This window comes from Dipteris shenzhenensis, chromosome 25 (assembly GCF_047967505.1).
Source record: "Dipteris shenzhenensis isolate YYH24624 ecotype China chromosome 25, Dip_SZ_1.0, whole genome shotgun sequence".
In the NCBI taxonomy this organism is placed as follows: domain Eukaryota; kingdom Viridiplantae; phylum Streptophyta; class Polypodiopsida; order Gleicheniales; family Dipteridaceae; genus Dipteris; species Dipteris shenzhenensis.
The window spans coordinates 23,152,505-23,175,853 of NC_141620.1; the positions used below are offsets into that span (position 1 = coordinate 23,152,505).

Here is a 23,349-nt window from a genome sequence, read left to right on the forward strand (position 1 = left end):
TTGTATAATTGTCGGAAAGCCAAATGTACACTAGTGCAGCTCGTGATGCCATCTATAGAGACACTTGGAGAGGCACACTTCTACCTTTCACCTAGTTTTCTTCTCTATGCAAAACTATCTCGCAGTGGTCTTGTCTTCATTTAGAAGGATAGTCACTCAAGATGATGGGATCTCTATGTCACAGACAAAGTATTTGAAGGGGTTGTTCCAGAAATTTAAAATGGAGAACTGTAAGCCTGTGGCTACTCCATTGGAAAGGGACTCAAGCTGAGTAAGCATGATACTACTGAAAAGTTTGATGGCACTTTGTACAGGCAGTTGGTTGGCACTTTGATATATCTATGCTCCACACGACCTGATATTGCCTACGCCACAGGGCTTTTGAGCCAGTTCATGCATTGTCCCACGATCACACATTGGAATGCAGCAAAGAGGGTTCTCAGATATGTCCATGGCACTCTCCCTCTTGGCTTGCATTATGCTTCAGATTGTGATCTAAAGCTGAGTGGTTTCACCGACTCACATTAGTCAGGGGACATTAACAACAGACGGTCCACTACTGGCTATTGCTTCTCATTGGGTTCAGCCTGTATCTCATGGCTCAGTAAGAAGCAAGAGCGAGTCTCTCTTTCCTCCAGTGAAGCAGAGTACAAAGCTGCAAATTCAGCCAGTACGGAGTCAATGTGGTTAAGGAAGTTTTTGCATGACTTGCATCATGCACAGGATGGCGAAGCAAACTCTATCTTATGTGACAGCCAGAGTTGCATTGCCATAGCCAACAATCCTGTCTTTCATGCTCGCATGAAACACATTGAAAATCATTATCATTATGTACGGGATTATATTTCTAATGGCTTCATTGATCTCATCTATTGTCCATCTGAGGACAATGTGGCGGATATCTTCACCGAAGCCCTGTCAACAGATCTTTTCTTATGGCATCGACATGGCTTGGGGATCAGAGACATTCTCACAATGTCAAGGGGGGTTGTGAAGTGATTCACAATGACATTGTTTTCATGTACTCCCATAGGTTGCATATCTCCATTGAGGAAAGCGGTCTTGACATCCATTTCGTACACTGACCAACCATTAAACGTAGCAAGAGAGATGACAGAATGAATGGTGGTCATCTTGGCCACTAGAGCAAAAGTCTCCTCATAATCTATCCCTTCCTCTTGTGCATACCCCTTGGGGCAACCAAACGGGCTTTGTATTTCTCAACTGTGCCATCTAAATGGTATTTCACCTTATAAATCCATTTCGTGCCAACCACATTTTTCCCAATGGGCGCATCAACCAAGTCCCATGTGGCATTCTTCTCAATGGATTTAATCTCAGCTTCCATAGCTTTCTGCCATGTCGGATTATGCTGAGCATCCTTAAAGCTCTAAGGCTCATTTTCAGCTTCCATCACCGAGGTCATCAAAGCAAAATTGACCTTTTTCTGATTTTTCTAAGTGCTGGCCCTGGTTTTCCTCAAAGTAGGCTGATCCTTAGCATCTTGAATGGTCAACCTTGCCCAACGTGGAATATATTTCTCTGCTGTACCACTCGGAGCTGCATCAACATCTTTAGTGGCCTCACGACGTTGATAATGCCTCCAAACATGAGGCTATCTATTCTCATTAATTGGCTGCAAATCTGAAACATTTGAGGGAGAGCCATCCTCGACATATGGCAAGCCATCTGAACTATGAGAAGTAGAAGGGGAAGCATCAGGAGACTCAGTCTCATCATCCTCAAACTGGATGTGTCCAAAGAGGTGTCATCGTATGGTGGCAAGTCTACACTAGCGGGCTGCATGCACTCATTCTCAGCAAAGAGAACATCTCTGCTGATTATTACCTTCCTGGTAGCGGGATTATAAAGCCTAAATCCCCTACTTTCAGTGCTATATCCCACGAAAAATGCATTTGACACTCTTGTCATCAAGCTTTGTCCAATGTGCTTTTGGAACCAAAGCATATGCCACCGAGCCAAAAATTCTGAAATGACTAACCTTTGGCTTAAAGCCATACAAAGCCTCAAATGGAGTCACATTAACCAAAGCTTTGGTAGGGCATCTGTTCTGAATATAAGTGGCTGTCACAACTGCTTCTCCTCAAAAAGCCTTTGAGACTCTCTTGAATTTCAGCATGCATCTCGTCATTTCCATGAGAGTACGATTCTTCCTCTCAGGGAGTGGATTCTGTTGTGGTGTGTAAGGGCATGTCAAGTGATGTTTTTTTTTTCCAAGAAAAAGACTTCTATTAAGTAAGAGAAAAAACCCGCGAGAGCAAGCTCAAAGCGGAATACATCATGAAATCATAAGGATAAATTAAAAACCCCCTCAGAGTGAGGTGGCAAACAACCAAGGCTGAGGCTGAAAGTGCCACCTCAACCCTGTAGTAGTCTCAGAAAAGAAAGGAGAATCCTTCCATTCCCTGAAGAAAGAAGCCCTCCTAGCTGAGGCTGCACGGGAGTCTCCCTGCATACCCGTCCATACAGCCATCAAAGTATGTACGGTGTCTATCCAGATACTAGCCAATGTGTACGAGGGATGAACCTGAGTACCCTCCAAAGCCTCTGTGCATCTGGCGCTCCAGATATGCCAGGATGCTATGCTCGCTAGTATCTCCCAAGAAGTATCCATAGAGAGATGTACAACTGTAAAAGGAAGGTGTGGTACCACATCCAACGAACAAGACTCAATCCGATGATGTCGAACAGAAATGGCCCGAGAGAAGTCAACTTTCTCATAGAAAACCTGAGGTCCTGTAAGAGAAAGCCAAGCCACTGAGCCCCATGTCATAAAAAATGGGGAGTGGGCAAAGTGACTGAAAATCCTGGCTACCCCCATCCAAATCATCCTCGCCTGTCTGCAATCCCATAAGCAATGCTGAAAAGTCTCCGAAACAGAAAGGCATCGAGGGCAAGTAGGGTCGGCTCCGACCTCCAAAGGTTCACTGCAATCCCACCATGGATAGAAAGCCAAAAGAAGATAATGATCTTTCTATTCCTGTGGGATTTCTAGAGTCTCCTCCAGAAGCACCTCTGCAAATCCGCAGTGATATCAAAAGTCTCCCAATGAGGAACTATGGAAGGTCTCCAACCTCTACTACTGAGCTGATATCTCCTGGCATTATTGACCGTGTAACGAAAGAAGGGGATGCTCTTCTCTCGATGCCCTGCGTCAATCCACTCCCACTCTCCGGGGTCCCACTGCAAATACCTGATGGGAACTCCCCCATAGAGCCAGAGCCTCCAAGACCCGATGGAGAGTAGCCGCGGGTCTAGGTCTAGGAACCACTCTAAATCTGATCCCTGCACCAAAAGACCTACAACCCTAATAGGCTGAAAAGCAGACTCAACCAAGATGTCCTCTGTGGAACTGAGCAATCTGCCACCATCCTGGACACTAAAAACCAAAGCATCCTCCTGTGCATCTCGAAAGGCCAAAACCCAAAGCGGAACACCACCTCTCGAAAAAGTACCTGCCCAAGTGGAGGAAGTGAGTGGCATATCATCTGTGTCTACCCAAACCTCTGGAAGGGCTGCCTCAATCTGCAAGATCCTCCCTGCACTCCCTCCGAGATGTCCTGTCAACCTTGATTTGGTCTCCTCGGGAAGCCTGCGGAAAGCTTTCCAAGACCCCATAGAAGATGCAGGTCCCCTCTCCCACCTGGACCACTGCATGTAGAGTGAGGCACCCAGTGGTCTGCCATGATCATCTAAAATACTGTCATTCCACATGATGGGTTGCCTATCAATCTCTTCCCGAGAGGAAGGAGCAATCCTCCGAAGAGTGCTTCTGAAACTGGCCCAAGCTTTCAGAATGGCAACCATGAGAGGGGACGAAGGTGATCTGAGGTGTGCTGTGGTGAAGATCCACCTAACACTGCTCATCCAGTCTCCTCCTGAGGAAGGTGTGCACCTCTATATGCTGCTGATAAGAAAGTCCTTCCACGGTTCCTACCCTGGCATAAGTCCCCGCACCACCATCTTGCAAAGTAAAGCTCTACACTAAAAATCTGGATCAATAATATTGAGACCCCCTTCCTATGTAGGGAGGATGAGGGTCTCCCAAGCCACCCTGGCTAAGGCATCTGCTATGCCATCAAGCCCACTCCAGAGAAAGTTTCTGATCGGTCTTCTGAGCTGAAAGATGCAGTCCCTAGAACGGCACCAGCATGAACAAACAAACCAAGCCGTGGCCAAGAGGACCTGGTTGACCACCACAACTCTAGAGGCAAGATCTAGCTTGGCTGAGCTCCAAAAAAGAAGCTTCCTTCTGATGCTCTCCAAAACGGGAGCAAACTGCTGCGTGGAAGAAATATCCAAGCTGACCTGGCAGCCCAAATACCTGATAGGCTCACCCCTCTGAACCCAAGTGAATCCTATGTCAAGCCCCCAAACTGGAGTGTCCTCATCACTGATCCAAAAGCCATTGGATTTATGCCAATTTATCTGCGCCCCTGCCGCCAAGCAAAATAAATCCAATGCTGTCCTGAAAGAAGTGAGCGTCTGTGGAGTGGCATCCAAGTAAACTGCTGTGTCATCTGCCAACTCACTGTCAAGTAGCTCCTCTTCCCTTCTGATGGGAAGTCTCAGCCCAAAGATGTTAGCTCGAGATCTAACATAGATACTCATAGCTTCAGCCACGAACAAAAAAAGGAAAGGAGCAAAGGGGCATCCCTGTCTGACCCAAGCATCAGTAAAGCCAAAGCGTAGAAGGGTGCCCTCCAAAAAACCCCAATCTACTCCGTCATAAGCTTTCTCAAAATCCAAAAGTAGAATGGCAAGATTCTAGCCACTCTGCATGGCCCACTCTGAAGCTTCCCAGAAAGAAAAAATGTTATCAAAAATGCTTCTGCCATGCACAAATCCCGTCTGAGTGTCATGAATAAGATCAGGGAGAAGTGGCTGCAATCGGAGGCTAATAGCCTTGGCCAGAATCTTGTAACAAGTCCCCAGAAGTGTGATAGGCCTCCACTGGGACACTAAATTTCTGCAACCTCCTTTTGGGATAAGGTGGATGAGACCCTCTGTAAGCGACCCAGGCATCTCGCCAGAGTCCCAAATGGCCTGCAGGGCTGAAGTAATATAGTCTCCAATCATATGCCAAAATGCAATGAAAAAAGACGGGGTGAGGCCATCCGAACCTGGGCACTTGCCCTTGTGAAGGGCTGAAAGTGCAGTCCTGAACTCTGTGTTGGTGAAAGGTGCATCGAGTAGAACTTGCATACCCGGATTCACCAACACAGGGATGCTCTGCCAAATAGCCTGTCTAGCATCCTCGCTATCATGTGTCTCAGGATCAGCAGTAAGAAGGGTGGCATAGAAATCTGAAGCTATGCGTAAGACATCATCAGGCTCTGTCTGTAAAACCCCATGTGAGTCAATAAGCTGGGATACACTCTCTCTACTATGTCTAGGGCCAAGAGTAGAGAAAAAGTGTTTATTGACTCTACCACCCATCTGAATCCAAAAGGACTCCCGTGCATGAAAGGCATACTCTGCTCTCTGATCAAGCAATAACTGCTGATGAGCCCTTGCTACAACAAGGCGCTCCTGAATCCAAGCATCTGAAGGCCGTTTCTGCTCTTCCCTCTGCAAAGCTGCCAACTACTGGCGAACACCAATCTCACGTCTGAGAATATCTCCTCTCCTGGTACAAGCAACTGAGCGGTAGAAGTCGCTAATACCAGAAAGGGTAGCGGCTACATGTGATGGATATGGCTGCCCACCCTGGACATGAGAAACCCATATCTGCAGGGCTGCCTCTGTAAGGTCCTCCTCTGTGTAAAAGGCATCAGGAATCCTGATACTGGCAGACCGGCCTCTCAAGTGAGACTCTGAGATAGCCAACACAACAGGAAAGTGGTCTGAAGTGGAAACCCCAGCAGCAATGCATACCGATCCACCTCTGTCTAGTGCCCAGTCATCTACATAGAATCTGTCAATGCGTGCATGAATAGGCATCTGCTGCCTCCTGTTCGACCAAGAGAACAGGAGGGACTGTGGCTGAATAAGAAAGGCATCATCACACCAAGTATCTCTGCCACTGAAGTGAAAAAGGAAGGCATCCCAAGCTGCTCTCTCCAAAGAGTGAAGTTCGCCTTCTCTACCCCCTTTTTTGTCTGACAGTAACTCGACCATATTAAAGTCACCTCCAATCACCCATGAATCCACAATGGGGGCCCAGGACAGCAAAGTCTTTCACATAAGGACACGTTCCCCTCTAATGTTGGAGGCATACAGGTTAAGGAAACCAACCTTACACCCTCCAATCAAAAGAATAATCCACTGAGCTCTAGAGGGAATAATGACTCAGTGTCCAACAACTAAGGGGAGAACCGACTGCGAAACTGAAATAGAAGTGCCCCCCCTGGTGCCCAAGGCAGGCGACCAAAAAGTATGGCCAGAAAGCAACTTACCTGACTTGGCACAATCTCTAGAATCCAGCTTGTGCTCTTGAATACCTGAGGAGGACCGCCATGCGAAGGTCGAGGAGCAGGTGCTGGAACTATACCACCCCTCTGTCGAGGCTGAGAAGCAAGTGCTGGACCTATACCACCCCCCTGTCCCCCCTGTCGATGCCATGGGGCGGTAGCTGTACCAGAGGGCTTCTTGGACCTTTTCTTCTTCCTAGGGCAATCCCTAGCAAAGTGTCCAATGGTCCTGCATATCCTGCACTGGTCCTGTCTGCCTGAAATCTCTACTCTCTGGCGAAAAAAGGAACCATCCGGGCACTGGATCATAACATGATCCATCTTGAGGTTAGGATCCTTACAGAGGACCCTAACTCTAGGTACCCCATCAGCCTTGGTTGCCTCTGCTGCAGTCAATGGCAACCCAGGGAGGGGTGGGATCTCAGCAACTGCACCAAAATGCTCCCCAATAACAGAAAGAAGTCAATGGTAAACCTAGGGAAGCCCGGGGAATCTGAAGAAGAGCGAAAAGATTTCCTTATCTGCCTCCACTGGGTCGAAACCAATATGAAAGGCTTCGAAGAAGATCTTCCTATGTCCCAGGTGTAAAAACTCAACCTTGAGCACAGTGCTCGCAGCCTCTGGAGTGTCAAAAACAACCTGGAAAAAACCTCGTCCCAAAAGACGAACATCTAACAATCGTGGAGTGAGGTCTGGGGGGAGAGCCGCAAGCATCCAATCTTTGGCATGGGATCTGGAGGGGTGAGACCCGAAGATGCGTGCTAGCAACGTGGTAGAGCATTCAATCTCTACATCCTTCTTGAGCTGCTGCTGCAACTCGTCTTTAGAAAAGGTAATAGTTTTCACGGCCGGTGGAGGTGGAGTAGGATTGGCTGACGGAGTATCCATTGCTAATCGAGGTGAGGAGGCCGACTCTAACAATTTGGAGGCTCCTTCCGCTCCCAAAAAAAAAACTGTGGGAGAAAGGGGGGTAGAAAAAAGGGAAAAGGAGGTGAGGAGGGAGCGGGGGGAAGGAGCGAGAAGGGGAGGGGTAAAGGGGAGAGGCTGAGAGGCTGAAGGGGAGGGGGGCAGGCTGAGAGGGAGGGAGGGGGCAGGCTAGGAAGAGGAAAGGGAGAGGAAGGAGAGGCAGAAAGGGGGCGGGCTGAGGGGCAGGGAGGGGGCGGGCTGAGAGGGAGAGGAGAGGGAGAGGAAGGAGAGGGAGGGGCAAGGAGGGGGCGAGGAGCAGGCTGAGAGGGGGAGGAGAGGGAGCGGGGAGTGAAGGGAAGGGGGAGGAGAGGGAGAGGAGGGGGCGGGCTGAGAGGCAGAGAGAGGGCGGAGAGGCAGGGAGGGGACGGAGAGGCATGGAGGGGGCAGGGGAGCAGGCAGGGAGGGGACGGAGAGGTAGGGAGGGGGCGGGGGAGCAGGCAGGGAGGGGGCGGAGAGGCAGGGAGGGGGCGGGGGAGCAGGCAGGGAGGGGGCGGGGGAGCAGGCAAGGAGGGGGCGGAGAGGTAGGCAAGGAGAGGGCGGGGGAGCAGGCGGGGGAGCAGGCTGAGGGGGGAGGAGAGGAAGTGGGCTGGAAGGGGGCGGGCTGAAGGGGAGGAGGGGAAGGGAGGGAGCGGCTAAGGGAGAGGGAGGGGCTGAGGGCAAGGGAGAGAGGGAGGGACGGGCTGAGGGAGAGGGTGCAGCTGTCAAGTGATGTTTAATCCCATGATGCTGCTTCAAAAATCCTTGGAATGCGTGTGACATGTACTCTCCCCCTCTATCTGAGTTGAGTGTTTCAATTCTAGAATCGGTTTGGTTCTCAGCCATAGCTTTGAACTCTTGAAACCAATAGAACACCTCAGATTTTTCCTTCATGAGAAAAAGCCATGTGAACCTGAAGAAGTCATCTATAAAGGTCACAAAGTACCTTGCTCCTCTATGCGTGGGAATAGTCATGGAGCCACATACATCACTGTGCACTATCTGCAACACTCTGGTTGCCTTTACCCAATTCTTGCCTTGTTTATTGAATGGCAAGCGATGCAATTTGCCAAGTGCACATCCCTCACACACTTCATTTTCTGGTTGCTGTAATTTTGGCATTCCCTGAGTCATATTATTGTTGTACAAGTAGGAAAATGCCATGTGATGAACATGTCCAAACCTGGCATGCCATACATAAGCCTGGGAAGTGTTTGCTACAGCCAATACCTTCTTATCATAAGGCTGAGCATCAAGCTTGTATAAGCCTCTTTCATATGTGCCTGTTGCTACAACCTCATACCCTTTCTTTGGATCCTTGATCTTGCATTGGTTATCCTGAAATTCGACCAACATATGTTGATCATGGGCAATGTTTGAAACTGAAATCAGATTTTGCCTCAAATCTGGAACATACCAAACATCTCGGATATACTTAACTTTCCCATTATCAAGCTGAATAGGAATGTGCCCAACTCCGATGATGTCTTGAGAAGCATCATTGGCACACGTAACCTGTCTGCCATGAACATGTGTGATGCTCTCAAACCACTCTTGGCGAGGAGTCATGTACTTAGTAGCACCACTGTCGATATACCATGTATCACTTGCAACAAGGAAAGCATCCCCTGATTGATTTTCAGCATTCAAATCCCCCTTGGCATCCATCTTCTTATTAAATGCAGCAAACACAAAATCTCTATCACCTTGGGCAAGATGAACTTCACTATGTGCATCTGAAGCACGAGTTTCAGTGGGGGCAACAAAATTACTGCTAGAGCTGTCTCTTTTCATTGGCAATCCTTTTCTGACACTCTGTGATGTAATGCCCTAGCTTCTTGCAATAATTGCATTTGCCCTTTTTTTTATTTTTCCTTGAACTGCTTGCATTCCCCTCCTTGGGCTGAGTTGTATGGCTGTGTTTTGGCTCAAACTTTTTCTAAAATTTGTCCTTTCCACCCATGGCAAGCACTTGCTCACCCTGACGAGTTTGAGCATCTCTCCTCTTCCTGCAACAAACGCCCAACTAACTCATTGAGGGAGAGTGGGGCTGCCCTGAGAACAATGGTCAATGAAGTGACGAATGTGCCATATGAGGGTGCTAAGCTATTGAGAGTAATAGAGACGAGCTTCTTGTATTCTATTTCCTCATCAATACTTGCGAGCTGATCACATAGATCAGTGATCCTAGCAATATGATCAGTGATGGCCTGGCCTTCTTGCATCTCGAGATCCTTGAGCTGATTTGTCAAGGCAATGGCCCTTGCCTCATTCTTAACATGATACATGTTTGCCAATCTTTCCCATGCTGCCTTTGCATCCTTGCACGACTTGATAGTCGTCATAATGTGCCTCTTCACATTTGTGGCAATCAAAAACATCGCTTGGGCATTGCAGCGGTCAAACTTCTTCTACTCCTCCGTCGATGCTATGGGACTAGCACGATGGACTGTAGCAGTCTGTTGTCTGCCTGTAGTCTGATTCGAAGAAGTTGTGCTGAATGTAGATGAGCCTGCTGGCCTCACCTCATCCCCACTAACAATATCCCACAAGCCCTTACCAACCAAGATGTTCTTAAGCATGAATGACCACAAGGCATAGTTTGGTCCATCCAGCTTGTCACCCTCGGACAAATTGCCAAAATTGTCTGAAAGAGTCGATGCAAAATGGGATACCCACAAGCTGTAAATGTACCTGCAAAAAGAACTGCAAGTCCCACAAGTGCAATTGGCTGCAAATGTGCCTGCAAATCCCAAACTAATACTGGCTGTAAATGCAAAGTACGACTGGCTACTCTGAAATCCCACTGACTGCACAATGCTCTAGTTGTTGACGCCCTTTTCCAAGGTATCTATAGGCAGTGAGCTGAGACCTTGAGAGGCGAGCTGCAAGACAGCTAGAACTTTTTCATTTCAGCACCTCGCGGATTGATGATTTTGTCTTTTCCCAAAGCTTCTACCAGACGATTCTTTCCTTGGAAAAGAAAGGAGTCCTATGGACACAAATGTTCCAAGATTGGTAGGCCTACCCGCCTCCAACTTAATAAATAATACCACCTGGATTTGACTTAAGCGCCTATTAAATCCTAAACACCCCACTTACGAGCTAACCTGGCATTAATACCTTCAAAACTCCTCTTAATGACATACTCCACACAATCCACAAGATTCAAGACTCATCATAATGGTTATACGAATAACATGTTAAAGCAACTTATTAGGGTACACACATGACTATTAGTACCCAAAGCAACCTAGTGGGAAATTAGGCACTAACCATGCCATTCTTTACAAAAGCATGAGCCATCTAAAGAGAGGTATTCATGAGGGTAAGGCCTCAAGACACAAGTATTTGCAAGTCTAGCGGTCCCAGCAACTACGAGTGGGGCACCATGCAAACTCTAAGCTGCCACCCATGCTGATGTAGCTAATGCAAAAATGGCATCAACCAATCATTGCACTCTGCTGCAATTTGAAGTGCAATCCCAAACTGAAAATGCACAACCCAAATCTGAAAGAGCGCACGCACAAGTGCTCAAATGCATCCAACGGACCTTAAAAGCATCCACAACTGTAAAGTAACTGAAAATGCACCCAACAATGCAGAGTATCTGCAAATGCACCTGAGAGTGCAAAAGTATGGGCTGCAAAAACAGTCCCGAAGCGAAATACACAGCTCAAAACACTTACTTGGAGTGCAACTTGGCCCGAACCTTCAATACATCTTGAGCCGTCATGCACCACGAGCAATTCACATTTGATGGGTCACCTGTTGAGATAGTTTCATCATACACTTATCTTGGGGTTGTCTTTTCCGGACCCATCTTCACTATGAGACCCATGATGCAGGCACACTTGAGCAAAGGATATGCTTCATTGGCCTGACTAGAGAGGCAATGCTTCTGCTTGCACTTTCAGGATCCACGGACCAAGGGGTTGCTTTTTGACTCCTTGGTCTGTCCAGCGGCGAGAATGTACGGTAGTCCATGTTGGGGGCCAGACTTGTTGGATACAAAGTGGGCCCATGTGGAGCGGCTACAGGTTCTCATGTTATCACGGATGATTCGTGGTAAGCCATCCGTTCCTCACTAGATCATTTAGGCTGAGTTTGGGTCACCCCCTTTACAGCTAGACGCTGCATTTCTGGTCATCACGTATCTGTACCGAGTAACAGGGAGTGGGAGTATGGGGATTACACCTCTTGGCGTAGCAAGCTACCATGGCTAGCTATGTCCTCTTTTATGGCACTTGTAGCAAGAGGGGACCAGAGGTGCTGGTATGCATGCACAGAGAGTTGGTTTGAGCGATTGGGGCTCCACATGGATAGACTACCTCCCTTCCAGTACACCATGGATGCTCCGTTTTCTCCCCTCCTATCACACGAGGTCAACCAGGTTATTCGTGAGGATCTGTCACAACTACACACATTTCGGACCTGGTTGGGACCGAGTGAACTCCCAGTGAAGTTTAGCTTCTACAAAGATCACTTCTTACATATCGCAGCGGAGTGTTTCATTGACCCACCAGGATACACACAAATTTACCTACCCCACTCACTGAGGATCTCTCTTGGGCAGTTTCGGGTCTCTTCACACAGAATTCATATCGAGAGCGGCAGAGCAGAGCGACTACCCAAGAAGAGGCGCATATGCACATTGTGTGACATGTAGGAGGTTGAGACAGAGGAGCACTTCATCTTCAGATGCCATGTTCACTATGAGATCCAAGGGTGTTTCTACTGCCTCTTCAAAGATAGCTATGGGATTTTGGCCCGATTCCTCTCCTACTCAGACCAGCGATGTTTGGCAGGTTTCATTCATGAGGTACTAAGACACCGCGAGAGGATACTTCGAGCATGGAGACAGGAGCAGACTTTTTCCTTGGCTAATCCCTCTCATAGCTCTATCACGAAGTTTTTTCAACCAAATCACATGGACCCCCATGACACGAGGCCTCGACATGACCATGACCCGGAGCCTGTGACCCGACAACTCAGACAGAGGGTTGACACACAGATCAGACTTGGGTACATCTCCTCCCTATTTAGAGTCGGAGCCCGGCCAACAAGGGTCACAGTAGCCCTGGTTAGACACAGAGCTACGACCAGGAGACATGCCAAGACTACACCTTTGAGTGGCCTACAGCACTCTATTGCCGATTTCATGCCCCCATTGCCTCATCCACCCTGATGTCCTGCTGATGATGATGATGAGATTGATGCATAGTCGACCATTGACATGATTATGTTGTACTTAGGACTTAGTACTACCATTCTACATTTTTTGTATTTTGCATTAGTGTGGATGCTCGTTTAGTAGCTCCACTACCACAACTCGTTTGTACCAGGTTTTTCACAGTCTCATAGACCCATCGGTCTTCAGAAAACTTTAATAAACTTTCTTTCTTTCTACTCCACTATGTCCCGAGGTCAGACTCGAATCTGTAGAAAATTGTGACATGTCGCTGAGCTCCGTTCTCCTCTTGTCTTCCATAGCACCGTTTGGCACAATAGGGTCTCTCTGTGTCGCCGCATTTCCATTAGATAGAAACCCTCACAGACCTGGTCATGAAAGTGAATCAGCCAGAAGAGAGGCCCAAAATCGTGTCTCTCCTGAAAGAGACAGTGGTACCGTCCTCGGATCTCATAGTAAACGGGGAGAGTACATAGGAAACGCTCCTTTGTCTCGACCTCTGCCAATGTGCATAATCTACAGATCCGCTGCTCTCTAGGCGTGCCTATGGTCTCCCTCCCTCGATGATCAACTGGTGCGATGAGGTCTACATCTGGTGGTTCAATGGCAATCCTCAGGGCATGTGAGACTCATCTATCCTCCAGATACTGGATCTTGATAATTACTCCATCCTTTGATACTCTCAAGAAGTAGTCGCAATATAATTGGATCTTCATGGGGAACTCCTAGTCCCCCCCCTCCCAAGTCCATGATGTATAGAGTTGGAGTAGATCCAATCATATAATACGGTTGATCTCATCACGGAATCAGGGGATCAAGGGCATCCAAGCTATATTGGAAGCAAGGGAGATGGTCCATCTGAATACCTTGATTGGCAAACCATCTGGATATGTGGCTGTGCAAACGCTCCTCTCGACTAGTCATATGGATGACTCTAGTGTCAATCTCGGTAATCTCCACCTAGTAAGGCCCAAACCTTGCGAAGATATCTCACTGTCTGGAAGATGAGATCAATCCAGAGTGGAATCTAATATCTCATCAATGTATAGCATGAATGGTATCCGTAAGAGGGGGCCCCTGCTTCACTCCGATTGTGCTCTCAACCCAATCTGATAGGCCTCCAAGGGAACAACTCTCCGTCTCACTAACTCATCAAATGCATCACCCCCCAGCTCTCTATAAAGCAAGCATAGACTTTCTAGGATCTCGATCTTGTCTCCTCGATGACTGTCCACAAAGTAAAGATATAATCAAGAGTGGAATGCTATCTCTGGAATCCAGGCTATCCCAAATCCCTATGTCCGTGTGTCACTATGTAGGAGCTGATCTCTCACTAATACTGATCCATAAATCTTGGCCAATGTGTGACCAAACATGAGAGTATGGTAGTTCCCAGTGTCCATGGGATCCCCTGCTTTGTGTATCAGCATGATCGTGGTGGTACTCCAAGCAGAGGGGAAGCCGTGACACAGAGCATGATTGAACATCTACGCAAAGATCGGAGACAAGACTTCCTGTCCATGTGCAAAGTGTGCAATCCGCAACCCCTCATGGTCCTGGGCTCTATGGTTTTGAAGCCAGCGTAATGTAGGTTGCACATTTTGTGCAGTGAACAAAATGCATGTGGTGCACTTAGGGAAGTAGGACATAACAGATGATGACTGAACCGGAATGTCATAGAACAATGTCGTGTGTGTGTGCCACACACCTCGGCCTATGATAGGAATGGGTGGCTTTCCCTCCAATAGAAGCCCCCATGAAATCACCTCATCCATCCTATGTGAGAGGAACATCCACCTCTTACATCGTGTCAGACGTCATGAGATCCACTACGCCTCAGACCTCGTCAAGTGCCCTAGAGCCTACTCCCGTATGAGGTGAGATCTCATCTCTTGGCACTCATCATAAAAAAGGGTTCTGGGGAATCTTCCTAGTTGTTGGGAACGTACTGTAAATTAGGTAATGGGGAACGATCTGATGGCAGCATCCTAGATCATTAATATAAGCGTGTATGAAGTGTAAGCGAGGTCTACAATGTACATCATCTCCAAATGGGATCACTAGCTCATGCGACAGGTTGCTCATGTATGCCACATCAATCAAAATGTACCTGGACGCCGGGGGGGCGGGGCAGGGGGATCACATCCTGTGGCTTCTAGTGCAGTCAAGTTGCTAAATGACAAGTATGAGTGGTCGGCGCCAAGGGGGGGGGGGGGGGGGCTATAAAGTCATGTACCCTTGTCACAAAAGCTGGAGAGCCCTACAGATAATCCACTGTGCCAGTGCCCCCTCCGTGTGGGAAGCAGGTAAGTCCTCCGGATTCAAACAGACATAAATTAACAATTGCAGAAGACATCACCATGAGAAAAAGAGAGACATACTTTTTCAATGCTGGCCGATGTGCAATTGAGAGCATGGTTATGCCACTCATGTGCAATTGCATGTAGAGTTTCTCCTCTCCATCTGCACTGACTGCTGAAGTGCATTCATCAAGTACAGCAAACCTTCAAAGATAGAAGAATAGATAAGTACAAAAGTGAATGTTTTTAATTGGCTTGCACAAACATTGAAGTTAAAATGCTGCTTCAAATGCTCATAAATCTTAAATTAACATTCATTTCTCCAATAATAGAAGATATTTCTCTTACTTAGAAACATTAACTTTATTTAAAACCCAAACAAGCAAATAGGCAACGACTATTTCATTAAAATTTTCTACCAAACAGGGTCTTGAGAGTTTGTTTATATTTTAAAAAAATTGAAATCATACTTAGGCTTGTTGTATAGCACACGTGCAACTGCAAGGCGCTGCCTCTCTCCTCCAGACAAAGTTTCCTCCCAATTCTGTCACAGAACATAATGGCAATTCAATTAAATAGGTTTAGTTCATACAGCTGCCTTCATTTACCGATATTCCAAAACCATACTCTATCGAGTTATCGATATCTTCAGTGAAGTCTTTGTTCTCAAACCAAGATAACAACCTGCAGTTGATCAAGACCATCTCCACGCTCTAACAGGTAGCCTATTTCTGTTGCATGCAAAATGTGTACTATACGGGCATCATCTGGATGACTCTCCTTATGCCTAATAGAAGAAACTTGTTGCCTTCCTGTCTTGACTTTAGATATGTTTAATGGTTCTTCTGGATAACGAATTTGATCCCTCAAGGTGCCTCGTACAACGTAAGGTCTCTGCAAAAAACAGTATATCAGAACGCATTTTGTAAAATCTTGCTCCTGACAATTATTATAGTTACAATAGCATGCATACCAACCTGAGAAAGATAAAAGATGTCTCCTCGTGGAGCCCGTTTGATTATCCCACTTTGTAACGGCCACAATTCAGCTAAAACCCTGAACAAGGAAGACTTTCCACTGCCAAAAATAGAATAGATTTAGACCTTCTCTACATACGACTCTCTCAAACATCTCAAATTGAAAATCAGAGAAATTCAATAATTACTCTTGCATAACCAACCAGTAACTAATGGCATGTTGATAGTTGAGCTATCAATCCAAAAAGACAAACAAAAACAATTTATCCAAGAAAGGAAGCCCTTTTTTTTTTTTGGCAAAAAAGAGACTTAATAAAGTAAGAAAGAAACTCGCTAGAGCAAGCTCTGAGCGGAAATACAACATCATGAAATCATGAGGATAAATAAAACCCCCTCAAAGTGAGGTGGAAAAGAACCAAGGCTAAGGCTGAAAGTGCCACCTCAACCCTGTAGGAGTCTAAGAGAAGAAAGGAGAATCCTTCCATTCCCTGAAGAAAGAAGCCCTCCTAGCTGAGGCTGCACGAGAGTCTCCCTGTATACTCATCCATACGGCCATCAAAGTATGTACGGTGTCTGTCCAGATTGTCTGTCCAGATACTAGCCAGAGTGTGCGAGGGATGAACCTAAGTACCCTCCATAGCCTCTGTGCATCTGGCTCTCCAGATATGCCAGGATGCTAAGCTCGCTAAAATCTCCCAAGAAGTATCCATAGAGCCATGTACATCTGTAAAAGGAAGGTGTGGTACCACAGCCAACGAACAAGACTCAATCTGATGACGTCAAACCAAAATGGCCCGAGAGGAGCCAAGTCTCTCATAGAATACCTCAGGCCCTGTAAGCAAAAGCCAAGCCACTAAGCCCCATGTCATAAAGAATGGAGAGAGGGCAAAGTGACTGAAAATCCTGCCTACCTCCATCCAAATCATCCTCGCCTGTCTGCAATCCCATAAACAATGTTGAATAGTCTCCGAAGCAAAGAGGCAACGAGGGCAAGTAGGGTCGGCTCCGAACCTGGATCTCCAAAGGCTCACTGCACTCCCACTATGGATAGAAAGCCAAAAGAAGAGAGTGATCTTTCTATTCCTGTGGGATTTCCAAAGTCTCCTCCAGAAGCACCTCTGCAAATCCGCAGTGATATCAAATGTCTCCCAATGAGGAACTCTGGAAGGTCTCCAACCTCTACTACTAAGCTGAAATCTCCTGGCATTACTGACCGTGTAACGAAAGAAGGGGATGCTCTTCTCTCGATGCCCTGCGTCAATCCACTCCCACTCTCCAGGGTCCCACTGCAAATACCTAATTGGAACTCCCCCGTAGAGCCAAAGCCTCCAAGACTCGGTGGTGAGTAGCTGGCGGTCTGGGTCGAAGAACCACTCTGAATCCGATCCCTGCACCAAAAGACCTACAACCCTGATAGCCTAAAAAGCAAACTCGAGCAAGATATCCTCTGTGCATCTGAGCAATCTGCCACCATCCTGCACAGTGAAAACTAAAGCATCCTCCTATGCATCTCGAAAGGCCAAAACCTAAAGCAGAACACCGCCTCTCCTAAAAGTACCTGCCCAAGTGGAGCAAGTGAGTGGCATATCATCTGAATCTACCCACTCCTCTGGAAGGGCTGCCTCAATCTGCAAGATCCTCCCTGCACTCCCTCTAAGATGTCCTGTCAACTGAGACTTGGTCTCCTCTGGAAGCTTGCGGAAAGCTTTCCAAGACTCCAAAGATGATGTAGATCCCCTCTCCCACCTAGACCACTGCATGTAGAGTGAGGCACCAAGTGGTCTGCCATGATTATCTAAAATACTGTCATTCCACATGATGGGTTGCCTATCAATCTCTTCACGAGAGGAAGGAGGAATCCTCCAAAGAGTGCTCCTAAAACTAGCCCATGCTTTCAGAATGGCAACCGTGAGAGGGGACGAAGGTGATCTGAGGTGTGCTGTGGTGAAGATCCACCTAATACTGCTCATCCAGTCTCCTCCTAAAGAAAGTGTGCACCTCTGTATGTTGCTAATAAGAAAGGCCTTCCATAGTTCCTGCCCTGGCATAAATCCCCGCACCACCATCTTGCATAGTAAAGCTCTACACTGTAAATCAGGATCAATAATATTGAGACCCTCTTCCAGGGTCTCCCAAGCCACCCTGGCTAAGGTATCTGCTGTGCCATCAAGCCCACTCCAAAGAAAATTTCTAATCGGTCTCCTGAGCTGAGTGATGCAGTCCCTAGAATAGCACCAGCAAGAACAAACAAACCAAGCTGTGGCCAAGAGGAGCTGGTTGACCACCACAACTCTAGAGGCAAGATCCAGCTTGGCTGAGCTCCAAAAAAGAAGCTTCCTCCTGATGGTCTCCAACACGGGAGCAAACTGCTGCGTGGAAGAAATATCCAAGCCGACCTGGTAGCCCATATACCTGACAGGCACACCCCTCTGAACCCAAGTGAATCCTATGTCAAGCCCCCAAACTGGAGTGTCCTCATCACTGATCCAAAAGCCATTGGATTTATGCCAATTTATCTGCGCCCCCGCAGCCAAACAAAATAAATCCAATGCTGTCCTGAAAGAAGTGAGCGTCTGTGGAGTGGCACCAAGTAAACTGCTGTGTCATCTGCCAACTCACTGTCAAGTAACTCCTCTTCCCTTCTAATGGGAAGTCTCAGCCCAAAGATGTCAGGTTGAGATCTAACATAGATACTCATAGCTTCGGCCACAAACAAAAAAAGAAAAGGAGCAAGGGAGCATCCCTGACAGACTGATCTGGAAATCTGAGATCTCTCACCCCTTACCCCACCAATAAGTACCTGGCTGTGGGCTGATCCGTACAAGGAGGAAACACCTCTGATCCAAGCATCAGTAAAGCCAAAACGTAGAAGGGTGCCCTCCAAAAAACCCCAATCTACTCTGTCATAAGCTTTCTCAAAATCCAAAAGTAGAATGGCTAGATTCTGACCGCTTTGCATGGCCACTCTGAGGCTTCCTAGAAAGAGAAAATGTTATAAAAAATGCTTCTACCATGCACAAATCCCATCTGAGTGTCATGAATAAGATCTGGGAGAAGGGGCTGCAATTGGAGGCTGATTGCCTTGGCTAGAATTTTGTAACAAGTCCCTATAAGTGTGATAGGCCTCCACTGGGACACTACATTTCTGCAACCTCCCATAGTCAGTTCTGTGGTTCTCTGGTTAACCGTAGTTAACCCTCTTGGTAATATACCAAGTCTCCCTGACCGAAGTCAGGTTTACTTGACCAAAGTCAAGTATCTTTGACTGTAGTCAATTCTCTGACCATTAAAAGAACTCTTTGACCATAATTAACATATATGAAAACTCTTTAATTATGATCAAATAAATGGTCAACTAGGATATTTACATGATGGTGACAAGTGTCCAGGTTCGGATGGCCTTACCCCCTCTTTTTTCATTGCACTCTGGGATATGATTGGAGACTACATTACTTCAGCCCTGCAGGGTATTTGGGACTCTGGTGAGATGCCCAGGTCGCTTACAGAAGGTCTCATCGACATTATAGCAACGCGACGTGCAATGCTCCCCTGAAACCTTAGGCATGTGTGGCTTTTGCTGACGTGGCCAAGGTGCCAACTTGGAGTACACGTGGCAGATGAGCAGCAGGTAGGTGATGTGGCAGACACGTGGATGCTGACGTGGCAACCAGCTCAGATGTTGACGTGGCAGGACACGTTGGTAAGAAAAAAATGGAAAGACAACCAAGAATTATGTACTTCACCACGTCAGATAGGTGAGACTTCATAGGGATCAGCTGCAATGTGGGCTCGTAGATGATGAGCTTATAGAACCAGATTCCAGAGTATGTGAGCACCCTGATCATCACGCATCCTTGCAGAGAAAGTCTGCAGCCAAGTTCTCGCTTCTCCCAACAAACAAAAGGATAGAATCTGAAGAAGGACTTCTGGAGCATTCCTAACTTTAATAAGAGCTGTGAACTCCAAGCACTCTAAAAAACCTCTCTGGGTCTTCATTGGGCAACTCGTGAAATCGAGGAAATTCATGAGCCATCTCTCCTCTTAACTTACTTATCTCAAACACACTTCCACTCAAAAATACCACCCAACCTCTTCTGGGAAGAAAGCAAAAATAATCACTCTACAGAAGAAAGCTTACCCTCCATCTGACTGGCATTCTTCTTCCTAAGAGCAATCGCTTTCAAAGCCTTTTGACCCTTAGCACGGAGACGTATCACCCGAAGTTCAACATCAAGGCATCTATCTCTCCTGTGTCCACACTCCCTACATAACTCACAATGAATCACTCTCATGCGAGGCTTTGTCTTCGTAGTTTCAATCCCTAACCACATAGAAATTCAAGCAACATTCCCCAGCCAATTCTTCTGAGCCGTTTTGTCTTGAGTACCCAATCTCAATTCAAAACTCCTATCCCCAGCAAGATCACCAAAAAAGATGGTAAGCAAAAAATGGAAAGACAACCAGGAATTGTGTACTTCACCACGTTAGATAGGTGAGACTTCATAGGGATCAGCTGCAATGTGGGCTTATGAACCAGATTCTAGAGGATGTGTCTTTGTACTAGGCACTGAGACAAATCCCCACAAAAAAAAAACTGACTAAACAAGGATCACACAGACTCAAAGAGAGACAAAAGACTACACAGCCCGAAACAGACTAAACTTAGAACTGAACTTCCCCCCAAAACTCAGAAAACAGTCAGCCTCAGAATACTATGAACCCACAGCCCACATGAAGGTTATCTTTGGGACTTTTCAAGACATCAACCCACAATCAAGATCCCACAGCCAAGACTCGTAAGCCTCCATCAAGAGCAACAGCTCGTAACTCTTGACGTGATCATAACTGCTCCACAGCATCTCCTTCTCAAACACTGAGCTCTAGCATTCCATACATCTCCCCAAAACTGCAGTCAGTGACCAAAGAGTGAGAGGGACTGGCTAGCGGATTGCATCGATCATCTCTGCTCTTACACAACTACGTCCAGTGTATGTATCTTTCTCTTGCTCGCAGAGTACTCCATACTCATAGCTTCTGTCGCTACAGTCCTCCAGACAGCAGAAATGATGCCACAGCTATGCCTCAAGCTTTTACTAAGCAATAGCTCATAACAGCTCTCCGCTCAGCTAACAGCCCATCAGCCCTGTGCTATTTTTTTTCAGATCATCACACCCCTTCTCCTCCCTTGCTCATGGAGCACTCATCAAAAGATCCCCGGTCTTTTTCCTTCTCTGCGCAATCCTGGCCCCCCCCGCTTCTAAGCTCCTTCTCTGCGCAATCCTCCTCTTTCAGCAACAGTCCCATCCTTCGACGCCCAGCCGCCACCTTGCCATCCAAAAGCGCCTCCTTCATTCTCACGTAGCCACATTCACATGAGCAGATGCCTTCCCAATCAGTCCAGCCACCTCAGCCTAATTTGCCACCTCATCAGTGACATTTTACCACTCTCAAGACATTTCCCCCAAATCACATTAAATGCACATTTTGGACCTTTAGTCACACAATTCCCACACACATTAGCATGCACATTAAAGCTTGCATGCAACCCCGTGTACACACATGAAAAACCCTTTGACATGGACACCATAACATATCAAATTCCTGTAACATGTAAGTGCATATTGACTCTGGAAAATATTAAAAAACCCTTCATGACTTGACTTTACATGACCCCAAAAACATTTCACTTGACCACACACTAGACACCCTTGCTCTGGAAGTATGGTACAACCACATTGCATTTCATCATTTCCCATGAAGTCCCGGCAAAACATACTTTATTATCTCAAAAAAGTATACATCAGTCCATCATGCTTGTGAAAGAAAAATTCACAAATGCCAAAAGCCCACACCTACCCTAGATGTGTACAACTATGTGCCTACCCACAGCTATATACAGTGCTCAAAAACTTGATACAGGTTTTATCCTATCAACGTGTCAGCAATGGCTTTTGGATCAGTGATGAGGACACTCTAGTTTTGGGGCTTGACGTAGGATTCACTTGGGTTCAGAGGGGTGTGCCTGTCAGGTATTTGGGCTGCCAGGTCGGCTTGGATATTTCTTCCACGCAACAGTTTGCTCCCGTGTTGGAGACCATCAGGAGGAAGCTCCTTTTTTGGAGCTCAGCCAAGCTGGATCTTGCCTCTAGAGTTGTGGTGGTCAACCAGGTCCTCTTGGCCACAGCATGGTTTGTTTATTCTTGCTGGTGCTATTCTAGGGACTGCATCACTCAGCTCAGGAGACCGATCAGAAATTTTCTTTGGAGTGGGCTTGATGGCACAGCAGATACCTTAGCGAGGGTGGCTTGGGAGACCTTGGAAGGGGGCCTCAATATTATTGATCCAGATTTACAGTGCAAAGCTTTACTATGCAAGAAGATGGTGGTGCGGGGATTTATGCCAGGGCAAGAACTATGGAAGGCCTTTCTTATTAGCAACATACAGAGGTGCACACTTTCTTTAGGAGGAGACTGGATGAGTAGTATTAGGTGGATCTTCACCACATCACACCTCAGATCACCTTCATCCCCTCTCACAGTTGCCATTCTGAAAGCATGGGCCGGTTTTAGGAGCACTCTTTGGAGGATTCCTCCTTCCTCTCGTGAAGAGATTGATAGGAAACCCATCATGTGGAATGACAGTATTTTAGATGATCATGGCAAACCACTTGGTGTCTCACTCTACATGCAGTGGTCCAGGTGGGAGAGGGGATCTACATCATCTTTGGGGTCTTGGAAAGCTTTCCGCAAGCTTCCAGAGGAGACCAAGTCTCACTTGACAGGACATCTCAGAGGGAGTGCACGGAGGATCTTGCAGATTGAGGCAGCCCTTCCAGAGGAGTGGGTAGATACAGATGATATGCCACTCACTTGCTCCACTTGGGTAGGTACTTTTACGAGAGGCGGTGTTCTACTTTAGGTTTTGGCCTTTCAAGATGCATAGGAGGATGCTTTAGTTTTTACTGTGCAGGATGGTGGCAGATTGCTCAGATGCACAGAGGACATCTTGCTTGAGTCTGCTTTTCAGGCTATCAGGGTTGTAGGTCTTTTGGTGCAAGGATCGAATTCAGAGTGGTTCCTCGACCCAGACCCCCAGCTACTCTCCACCGGGTCTTGGAGGCTTTGGCTCTACGGGGGAGTTCCAACTAGGTATTTGCAGTGGGACCCGGGAGAGTGGGAGTGGATTGCCGCAGGGCATCGAGAGAAGAGCATCCCCTTCTTTCGTTACACGGTCAATAATGCCAAGAGATTTCAGCTCAGTGGTAGAGGTTGGAGACCTTCCAGAGTTCCTCATTGGGAGACATTTGATATCACTGCGGATCTGCAGAGGTGCTTCTAGAGGAGACTTTGGAAATCCCACAGGAATAGAAAGATCACTCTCTTCTGTTGGCTTTCTATCCATGGTGGGATTACAGTGAACCTTTGGAGATCCAAGTTCGGAGCCGACCCTACTTGCCCTCGTTGTCTCTTTGCTTCGGAGACTATTCAGCATTGTTTATGGGATTG

General features: G+C 47.1%; 1 protein-coding gene across 4 annotated transcripts in view; it reads right to left on the bottom strand.

Moving 5' to 3' along the window:
- Positions 1-23,349, bottom strand: part of LOC147885627 (uncharacterized) — a 94,069-nt gene that overhangs the window by 25,357 nt on the left and 45,363 nt on the right. For all 4 annotated transcript variants that reach the window (XM_087396678.1, XM_087396679.1, XM_087396676.1 and 1 more), the window contains 4 exons: positions 15,845-15,944; positions 15,552-15,761; positions 15,338-15,411; positions 14,949-15,071 (listed from right to left, as the gene is read on the bottom strand). In XM_087396678.1, the coding sequence (XP_087252804.1) occupies positions 14,949-15,071; positions 15,338-15,411; positions 15,552-15,761; positions 15,845-15,944 (507 nt within the window). The remainder of the gene's footprint in view (positions 1-14,948; positions 15,072-15,337; positions 15,412-15,551; positions 15,762-15,844; positions 15,945-23,349) is intronic.